General features: G+C 46.1%; 1 protein-coding gene and 1 non-coding gene across 2 annotated transcripts; one reads left to right on the top strand and one right to left on the bottom strand.

The window, feature by feature from the left end:
* On the top strand, positions 1-8,147 carry PWWP3A (PWWP domain containing 3A, DNA repair factor). The gene is made up of 14 exons (XM_035896563.1): positions 1-72; positions 541-636; positions 903-994; positions 1,343-1,413; positions 1,831-2,853; positions 3,425-3,544; positions 3,985-4,055; positions 4,535-4,611; positions 5,074-5,134; positions 5,643-5,718; positions 5,839-5,889; positions 6,333-6,760; positions 7,666-7,754; positions 7,984-8,147. The coding sequence occupies exons 2-14, from the start codon at positions 580-582 to the stop codon at positions 8,060-8,062; spliced, it is 2,295 nt and encodes a 764-aa protein (XP_035752456.1). The 5' UTR covers positions 1-72; positions 541-579; the 3' UTR covers positions 8,063-8,147.
* Positions 8,148-10,542: 2,395 nt separating this feature from the next.
* On the bottom strand, positions 10,543-10,609 carry TRNAF-GAA. The gene has a single exon. It is a non-coding gene; the product is annotated as a tRNA-Phe (tRNA).

Raw genomic sequence — 10,609 nt, 5'->3', positions numbered from 1 at the left:
ATCTGCTTCTTGCTGTCTTTCAGTGGCAGGACCGCGTTCCAGCGTGCCGAGGAAACTTAAGCCTTCGGCTCTGTGAGTACGGGGACGCTTTCTTGTTCTTACCGGGGCTGGCTTGAAGCCTTCCGCGTCTTCAGGAAGCGTGTGAGAACTCTGGGGCTGGTTTGCGCGGGTTATAATTGCGAGCGACATCTAAAAATTGGCGCAGCGTGGTGTAATTTGTAGCATGTGGCAAGTGGCCTCCGTTATCAGGAGCAGGGAGCTGCAGAACGTGCGGGCTTGCAGCAGCGGTTTTTTATGTATTTGTGCCCGTATTTTCTACGCTCAAGTGTTCAGTAAGACCTTCTGTTGCACAGCTGTAGAAAGATGCACTATTAGGACTTAATTTTGGAGAATGCATGCAAAGTAGTATCAGTCCAGTGATCTCAAAGGTAAAGCGATACGTAACTGTAATAATAGGCATTGTATTTAAGCCCTATATTTCCTTAAAAAGACAAAAATGGACCAGATATTGAGTCCCTCTTTTATTCCCTTTTTCTTCAGAGCACAGTGGAGTTTTCCTCTTCTACGTGAGACACAGCCATGACAGATCAAGAGTATGTTCTTTGCATGTGGAAGAAGCGTTTATGGCCTGCAAAGGTAAAGCAGCCATACAAATCAGGAAAGGTTTGTGGCTATAACTTAGAAATGGATGAGACTGAGTAGTAAGGAGAAGCTCCAAGTAAACATGTATAGACATTAAAAAGGAGCTGATCTGCAGGGATCATAACATTGCAACCAGGTGCCATGGAACGTTGGTCCATTCTGTGCTGTTCATATCAAAAATGTCTTGATGTCACATCTGTCCTACAGTCTTAACAGACTCCGTCAAGGATTTTAAATGCGTGTTTTTCTCTTGAATGTAGGTTTTGTGCAAAACCAGAGTGACCGGGAGAGCATGTGTTACGAAGGCAAAGGAGGCTTCTTTTGAAGTTGAAATACTTGGATTGCAAAAACAGTTAAGTGTCCCCGTTACTGTCGTGTGGTTGCACTCTTAGACGTTTAAAAAAAAAAAAAGTAATCCCTTTATGTGACGATACCTGTGAACTGAGATCATTGATTTACAGAAGGATTAGGTGGCTAACCCAAAACCTGTTGCCTTTTCAGAGCTGGTCACGTACATCCGTAAACAGCACACTGTTAGCTCAGGCTTTCTTTGTGTGGGTTATTTTTTCCTTAACTTCTCCTAACAAGTACGGGTTTTGCAGAAAAAGTGTGGCAAGTTCATTGCCAGATGAAAGCCGTGTCGTGCTGTTTGTGACACTCGATGCTATGATGTTTTCAGTCAGCTTTGTTGCATTCCCAGGATCTGTGTGAAGCGTGCAGATGCTGTACCACTGAAGGAAGAACGTATAGAAGACATCGCCTCGAACTTAGGTGAGGAGACATCAAAGCATTTGCTGCCTCATAGATATTCTGGATGTAAAGTATACACAAAAACTCAGCCTGGTGGATAGAAGTTAAGTGCTTATTATCGTGGAGTTGTTGCATTTCTTTTTCCCTCTTCCCATTCCATCCGTAAAGTTTGAAAATAGACTAAACATCATCGCGGCTACTCTTGCTCTTCCCTCGTGTTTGGGAGGTATTGGAAGGAATGGTGAAGAAACTTGTCTGTACTTGCATCGAAATAAGGCGTTGGAAGTTTGCACTTGGTGTGTCCCTGTGTGCTTTGCCTTAAGAATCACGGATGATCTAAGAGTCAAGCTGAATCTTGAACAAAAGATAAAACTAGAAATAAAATTTCTTGCATACAAAGAACACTTACTGCATTTATTACATATTCTTCTTCCTCAGATCAAAAGAATAACTTGCGTGAGGCTGTGGAAGAACTGAAATACCGCCGTTCTCTTAAAATTGCCCTGGATATTTTGAATCAAAATGTGTCTCCTGGACAAGCACTGCCTTCAGAAGGACCAAAGGCTCAGCTATCCCAGGAGAACAGTGCAGGAGCTCTCTCGTCTACCCCCTTACGTAGATGTCGATTGCTCTTTCACTCGAAAGAAAAGTTGAAGCCTGAGACTTCCAAGAAAAGAGACCAAAAAAAGACCCCCGGTCTGAAGGCTGATACAAAAAAACAACCCCAGAAAGGTTCTTCCCTTTTGGAGGGGAGCTCTGCAGCACATGGAAGGGGAACAAACCCTTCCAGATGGGGTACTCCAGGCTTGTATGGTACACCAAGCTCAGACAGTCAAAACTGTAAAACACCAGCATCAAAATCACTACCAGGACAGAAAGAAATCAAGCCCAGATTGCTGACAGAGTCCAAACCAGGAAATAAAGTCTCCCTTAAGCCAGAGGAGGGAAAAAGTAAGCAAGGAAGAAAAAGAGCAAGAGGTGCAGGATCTCCTGGGTCGCGTAGGAATGATTTCGTCAAGGATCAAGCCCAGCCCCTTGTTGAGGAAGCGTCTCCTCTGTCTGTCCCCTGCAAGTCTGACGTGGTGGTACCCGCCAGAAGGGCACACGCCAGAAGTCAACCTAGAAGGACATTGCTGGATTCCTCTTGTAAAAGTGCCTCGGATGGCTTGGAAAAAAGCATCAGTAGTGAGAGTGAAAGTCTAGCAAAGCAATTAGATGGAAGAAAAAAGCCAGTGTGTTTGAAATGGGTTAAAGGAGAGCAAGAGATGGGTGCAGCTGCATCCTCGGGCAGAAAAAGGAAACGCAGGAATTGCCCTGAATCTTCATCTGGGCCCTCTGACCATGGGATGCTTTCTGATAGCTTCCCCCCTCAGCCTAAGGAGGAGGAAAATAAGAGCGCTTCAGACCTGGTTGCGAATAAAGTAAAGCAGTTTCAGCTGCCTGACTTTGAGGAAGATGAAGGTGGGCATATCTCTGGGGGAAGGGAAAGCTTCATCCCGTTTGGTTGTCAAGCATCCTGGAAGGCTGCGGTGCTTTTGTGAATATGGTTCTTGAATTGCTGGGGTTAATTCCTTTTGGTTTAAGTGTTGGAGAAGCAGAAAATGCAATTGCTTCAGTACTGGCCAAGTGCTGGGGGTGTGTTCGGGTTTTCTGGAGTTGTTTAGGGGTTTGCACTGACAAAATACGCTGCAGTGATCCTTGCCCTTTGCTGGAGGACTCACTCTTTTCACGCTTTGGTGTTTTTCTTTACCTAGCTAGCATTGAGGTGAAATGGCGTTATGCGAAGGAACAGGCTGGTGCAGAGTCCTGAAACCAGCCTGTTCTTGTTCCTTGCCCCTTCTCTTCGTCTTCTATTGCGATTATCAGGCCTTTGCCCAGGCAGAGAATTGTGAGCGTGTCAGGTGTGACAGTGCTGTGTGTCTTGGTGACTTGTGGTGCCACGGGGTCGCTTGCATGGTTGTGTGTTTCACCAGCTCTGAAGCCAATGCTTTTTTAATCACTGTTCTATGCTTACGAACACTGGTGCTTGCAGGACTGGAATCATCTGACGTGTCTTCAAAGTTAGTTTCCCCAGAGAGTCTCTCCTGCCTCTCAGCTCTGGTAGATGAAGAGGAGGAGGATGAAGAACTTCCCAGTATTTTATCACACCAAGGTGAGAAATCGGTGAACCTGTATGAGGCTTCCTCACCCAAGATCGATGTGCTCTTCTAGGGTATGTGTGCTTCTAGTTTGCTGACAAGCCCTCGTAACGAGACCCAAACTTTCTAGAAAGTGAACCCAGCTTTGTTCAAGCTTGGAATAAAATTTATTTCTTGGATGCCCCAGAGAGACTTTTTGAAACAGAATGGAACACAGATCACTGTGAAAGCGGGCAAGGGCCTAGGGTTGAAACGCCCCAGTTTTCATGTTCAGAATGAGCTGCATTTTGGGGCCATCAGGGGTTGCCCTGTCACCTTAGTTGAAACCTGACAATCGGAGTGAAGCTCCTGAAGGGAGGCTGATGGGAGGGCGAGCTAACTGTCTTGTCTCTCTCCTTTTTCTCTTTTTTTTTTTTTTTTTGTTAAAGAAAAATTACTTTGTTTTTCATCATAGAACCACAATCAATTGAAGAAGGGATTTTGGTCTGGTGCAAATTGCGAAGGTATCCTTACTGGCCAGCAGTGGTAAGAACAGCTTGCTGCCTTCTTAGTGGTATTGCAAGGGGTCTGGTGAGGAGCAGCTTCCCAGGTTCTCGAGGGTCTCTTGCCCTTCTTGACTCATGTAGAGCTGGGCACGTTAAATGTCTTCCAGTAGGAGCATTCCAATGAGAATAGAAGTAATTCTACCTATGACAAAAGCACTTAAAAATAAAGGTGGCTGGTTCACACATGTTTTCATTCGAGCAGAGGATTACTGCTGAGCCTGTGTATCTTGTATGGTGACATAGGGCTGTCGTACCCAACTAACGAAAGAAAGGATGCATCCTCATGCACTAAAAAAAATGCTCCACTGGGGTAACTTGCTACTCTTGCCACTTTAAGCTTAATTTTTCCTATTCGTGTAACTTCCCTTGGCTATGGGGTGTGCTGTATAACACCCGTGGGAAATGTTCCTGCTTTGTAAGGGCTTTTAGAGTGCTAATGAGACTTTATCCTTTCAACAGGTGAAAAACGTGAAGCGGAAGCACAGAAAGGCGTATGTGCTGTTTATAGAAGGGAACACAAATGACAAGAAAAAAGGGTAACTGTGGATTCTGATCGCGATCTGAGCTTTCGGTTTCTTTTAGGCAGCGTCCCGTGGTCTTTTCCTGGTACAGGGCAATTATGCTGTCAGTTGGCACGAAGGTGGATCTCGGAGGGAGGGGTGCTGCTGGTGGGAGAGGCTGGCATTCCTTTCTTTGAGAAAAAAAAGAAAGGGCTGGGGACCCAGCTGTTTTTTTTTTTTTTTTTTTTTTCCCCCCTCATGTGTCTTGCCCAGACTTCCTGGAAACACAAGCCTGCCTTTACTTTTGTTTTAAAACCAGGTACTTCTCCCTTGTTAAAAGATTCCACAGGTTTAGGTTATCATGAAAACCAAACCAGTAACACCTGCGCTTCTGAATTCCTTATGGAACCTAATTTTTGGGGAGGTGCAGAATTGCAGTAAATAGAGGTGCAACTCGACTGCTTCTCTTCCCTAACCGTGTTTCTTTGTTTCATCAAGTTTCTCAGTATCTCTTAAGAACCTGAAGCACTTTGATTGTGAAGAAAAGCAGGACCTCATAGTAAGTACAATCAGAAACAAGTGTGTACATGTGTTGGAAAAAATACAGCTGCATGCACAATGTATAACCGACCCTGCGGGAGGTGTCTGGTGCAGCCGGCTGGGCTGGGCTTGGTCACTCTCCTCCATTCTCTCTTGCTCTGTTCAAAAAAGTAATTAAACATAGTTTGTGCTCCACAAAATGGAGAATAAGATGGGAATGCCCCCCCCCCAACACCTCTTTCCGTCTCGGTGCGGCTGCTGCTAAGGATGCACGTCCCTGTGGGAGGCGGGCAGTTGCTTAGGACTCCTGCTGTGTTTTCACTGGTGGGTTTTCTACGTACAGCAAAGCCACGCTCGCGCTGCCTGGCATAGCGATGGCAGAGGTTGAAATTCAGGAGAATGCAGAAAACTGCGAGTGAACTTTGATTCACTGTCGCTAGCCGTTTCTGTTAGCTGGTTCAAGCCCTAGACCCGGAAGCTTGGGTAGGCTGCTCTTCTCAGGCCTGTAAATGGTTCTTGTTTCCTAGGAACGAGCCAAAGAAGAGTATCGCCGAGAAATCGAGTGGTGCATTCGATTGATTTCTGACTATCGAATTAGAGTAGGTAAGCAGATGAGTTGAGTGATGTTATCCATTCTGATATACATCAGATAACACCAAAACAGTCAGCTTTGTTTCATAGGCTTGACTGAACTGATGAATAACCCTGGTCTGGGCTTTTTAGGTTGTCACTCTTTTACGGGATCCTTCTTGGAATATTTTGCTGCTGATATCAGTAAGTGACTTCATTATCTTTTGTGTCCTTCTCTTAGGAGGGAAGTTTAGCTCTGGTGGTTGCCAGTGGGCGAGTTAGGCATCAGACCCGGCGGGGGGGGGGGGGGGCTACCATTAACATCTCTGCTCTGAAGTTTTTCAGTCCCACAACAAAAGTTAAATAAATGCTGATTGTTAAAGACAATATGGTAACTGGTGACCTCAGGCTGTGGAGCACTCATCTTGGAGCTCCTGTCGGAGTTTCAACTCCCTAATCTTTTTTTTTTTAAGGCAAAATTAAGATGGTGGTGGTGGGGGGTTTTTTTACCCTCTTTGGTAGGGGAGGCAGAAAAGCTTCTCCCTTAGCAAGAAGGTCCCTCATTTTATATTTGTATATCCAAGTACATATGCGAGAGCCCCTTGTTTTGTGTACTTAAGTGTGAATAAGTGTGGCTTTTCTTTCAGGCTACCCAGTTAGAAAGGAAGGTTACCAAGGCTCAGTCCAAATGACCTTTCCAGATGCAGCGGAAGACGCTGAAGAGTCGTCTTCGGAAACTTCACCTCAGAAGCCCTCCAAGAAACTTCTTCCTGACAGAACCAGAGCCGCTAGAGATAAAGCGAATAAAAAGATCGTGGAGTTTATAGTGAAGACTAAGGGGGCCGAAGAGCATCTTTTGGCTATTTTGAAAAGCAGAAAGCAATCCCGCTGGCTGAAGGAGTTCCTGAATTCCAGTCAGTACATGACCTGCGTTGAGACTTATTTAGAGGATGAAGAACAACTGGACCTTGTAGTGAACTACCTGAAGGAAGTGTATAGTGAAATAGGTGCTAAAAATCTGCATCAGATAACTGGAGATGGAATAAAATTTATTTCGGATGTCCTTTTGCCTGAAGTAAGTAAACATGAAATGCTGAGAAAAGTAAACATTAAAGGAAGTAAATGGTGGTGGCATTACGTGAGTCAAGCGTAACAACTTGGGGAGCACACCCGGGAGCTGGGTGGTATTTGAGCTCCTGTCCAGCCTGCCTGCCAGCCCCTTCCCCTCAAAGGGCACGGAGCTCTCCCTGGTTTCAATGTGTATCTTGAGCAAAGAATATTAAAATGGGGGCAGGAGGCTCTTAAGCCATGTTTGTGGGCTGGTACTTGGGGAACAAATATATTTGTGTTGGAGATGATAAATGAAGCCCCGGTATTGATCGCTGCGCGCTTCCTGCGGGCGCCGCAGATGTTGGTGTTGGTCGGCTGGTGAGGTTATGGGCAAAGCATGGGCTTAACATAATTCTAAATGCTGATTTTCTTAAGTCGTTAGCACGGGATGGAGAAGCTTTAGGTAGTGTGAAGTTTTCAAAGACAGAAGATTGCTTTCTGCTGTGTTTTGATGCTTCTGAAACTCTTCAAAGCTTTGGTTTTGTCTTGGTTTCTAAATCAGGTGAGCTGCTGCTGGGATTCTTGGGCTCTGTGTGTGTCAAGGGGCAGGTTGGTTGTTTCTACAATTTTTAGATACTACTTGTTCTTCTTGGGAACTTTCCTGGAAGAACTTTAGTAACTTCTGTAGAAACAAATTGACTATGGAGAATTTCTTAAGCCGGTTATGGAATACCCTCCTGGGAAGGGTCAAGGTCAGGTCTGTAGCATTTGTGAGCACCTGAGTATGCAGCAAGCAGCTTCTCTCGAGTTTCCTAAGTGGTTGAGGAACCTTATTCCAAAAGCACACTCATCTGCTGAGGCAGTTTCAAGTCGCTGGTTGCCATTTTAGGTTTTGTTTCACAAGTATAAATGAACTAAATGCTTTTATAGGCCATCATTTACGCGATTTCCGCTGTGGATGACATAGATTACAAGAAGGCAGAAGAGAAATACATAAAAGGACCATCTGTGAGCAAGAGGTATCTTTTTATTTTTGGTATTCTCTGAATTTTTCTCACTAGTTTGCTGTTTATATGGGAAAATGTGAGCATGAGGACAGGAGAGTTCCTCCCGTCTGTAAGGCAAGCTTCCTCACAAAAGGGTTAAACACGGGGAGTGTTCTTGCTGAGCTGCTGTAACACTGCGAGCTGTTCAATGTGCTAATATAATTTTTACCCCAATGCCTCAACATATTTTTTTTTTCTTCAGGGAGAGAGAAAAATTTGATGAAGAAATTCTAGAGAGAAAAAAGTGTAAGACCAAAGTAGCATCTGCAGACAGCGCCTGACCAGGAGGACAAACCTTCCCTTCCCAATTTACCCTGGCACTGAGTGTGTATCATGAAGCGGTTGTTTGTATAAAACCTGTAATTCCTACTCTGTAAAAATCGATGTGCATTATTTTCAAAAGCTGCGGTGGTCATAGCGCTGCACCGCTCTCGGAGCTGCTCTCAGTTCTGCCGGCCGGAGCCACGCGCTGCTTCCCTCGGCCTTGCCCCGCTGAACCACCTGTCAAAGCCGACGTGGACCATGCCGCAATGCTGCGGGTGTGCGGCCGCCTCGCCCATTCCGTGCCCTTAACGTGGAACTGGCAAAGACCGCAAGCGTTTGGGGGGTCCTGGCTAGAACACTAACTCTTGTGTGAATTATTTTGGCCAAATACCCGACAAAGGGCGGGCTGCTGTCTGTGGAAAGACACGTTTGGTAAACTATGTGGGTGCGTGTTGCCTGATTTTACTGCTACTGAATGTACGTGGGTTTCCCTCTGAAGACGTTCCCAGCGGGGCGACTGTTCTTGCTTTACGTGTCTCAAAGCGTGGGAAATAAAATTGGTACCCAGTGAGGCAATCTGAACAACACTGGCTTTGTTTCTGTTGATAGGACAACCGTGCAATTCAGCGGAAAAGGAATCCAGTGTTTGCTTAAAAACTGCGGAACGTTCACTTTTCCATTGAAAAGTGAAACCGTTTTGAATGCTGTTTTAACGGGTCTTTGAGGCCATGATTTTAGGAGCACTTTTAATTGTCTTTTTCTGTCTGATTTAAGTATCAAATCATAGGTCGTTCCCTCCTCCTGCTCTTGCTAAAGGGCACTGCAAAGTGCCCGGGGCAGCCTCGCAGTGGTACCGAGAACAATTTGATGGTAAAGCCCAGGGATCAGGATTTTCCTATATTGTAATGACAATGTGATCTATTCGCTTGTCCAGTAGAAACGAAGATAATCTGGAATTAAGGAAGAAGCTTAAATGTAAATTGGGATACAGATGTGTATTCTGGCTGTAATAATTATCTCAATATATTTTAATTACTCTGTCCTCTACTGAGTTTTAATATGCATTTGGAATCCTTATTCGTGTTGCGGAAGGGCTGGTCACAAGTACCTGAATCATGGGAAAGTAACAGGAATTTAACTGGACTGTTCTTTATTTTTCATTAAAATGGCCCAGAAGGGGTCACGTGGTTCCTGGGATAGCACAGAAATTTAATGACATGAAATTTAATGGTGTTGTGAGCGTGCTTCCACCTGGAGATGTCTTCGCTCTCGTGCCCTTCCAGACCACAGAAGTTTCCAGCCCCTAAACCCATCCCGTGCTCCTGGGCATTTGGAGATCAGCGCCTCCCCAGGTTCCCCCTGCTGTAAAACACGATCGTCTGTGTGCTTCTCAATTAAAATTCCTAAAGTGCCGTTGACATCCTCCAGACCCCTGTGCAGCAGCAGAGCTCCCCAGCACCTTGCCTTTATCTCCGTCCTTGCCCTGCGCTCTTCACCACGGCCAAGTTCTCATTTGAAAAACCCAACCGCGTCCTCCGAGCCCGCCTTGTGTCGCAGCCCTCTGACACGGTCACAGCTTTGAGAACCCCTCTCCCCCTCTGAACCAGGTGTTCCAGGTTGCTTGCGGTGCTCGCCCTACCCGTGGGCCCCAGAATTGCGTCATCTTAAGCCAATTAAAGGTGGATGAAGTGAATCGGCAGAGGCTTGTTCTTACTTCTGTTTGGATGTGCTCATTTATTTCAAATGCTGATTTTTAAGCCATGGCTTCCACGTTTATTTTATATCATAGAATCATAGAATGTTTAGGGTTGGAAGGGACCACTAGTGGTCATCTAGTCCAACCCCCCTGCAGTGAGCAGGGACACTGCTAACTAGATCAGGCTGCTCAGAGCCCCATCCAACCTGGCCTTGAATGTTCCCAGGGATGGGGCCTCCACCCCCTCTCTGGGCAACCTGTTCCAGTGTTTTACCACCCTCATTGTAAAAAATTTCTTCCTTACCTCTAGCCTGAACCTACCCTGTTCTAGTTTAAAACCATTTCCCCTTGTCCTAACACAGCTGGCCCTACTAAAAAGACATTCCCCATCTTTCCTATAGACCTATATCGGGTGAAGCTTATTTCTGCCTGTAGGATGAATGGTCCTTTTAATTGGCGAAGACTATTGTTCATTGGGTAACGGTTGTAGTTGTTGCAGTTGCGCAGTTCCACGTTGTTAAACCTGGGGCGAGTGCAAGAAAGCAAATTTACCCTTGTCCTGGCACCCAGCAGCCCTGCCCAGAGCCGCTTGCTCCCAGTTCGGTCGCTGCCCCCTCCCTCCGTCCCCCCCGCGCTGTCGCACCGGCACCCGCTCCCCTTTGTCTTTAGGATATTAAAAAAATAAACCCAAACCAACAAAAATAGGAGGGTGATTTGGGGAGGGTACGGGGCATCCACCGCCGCCCGAAGACCGCGGGGGGGAGAGGGGGTCTGGGATTCACGGGAGGGAAAAGGCGCGGCTGCCGGAACCCGGGATCGAACCAGGGACCTTTAGATCTTCAGTCTAACGCTCTGCCAGCTGAGCTAT

Source organism: Egretta garzetta, unplaced genomic scaffold (genome assembly GCF_000687185.1).
Source record: "Egretta garzetta isolate BGI_Z169 unplaced genomic scaffold, ASM68718v1 scaffold936, whole genome shotgun sequence".
Classification (NCBI taxonomy): Eukaryota; Metazoa; Chordata; class Aves; order Pelecaniformes; family Ardeidae; genus Egretta; species Egretta garzetta.
The sequence above is the reverse complement of the archived record's forward strand: the minus strand, read 5'-3'. Positions and strand labels throughout refer to the sequence as shown.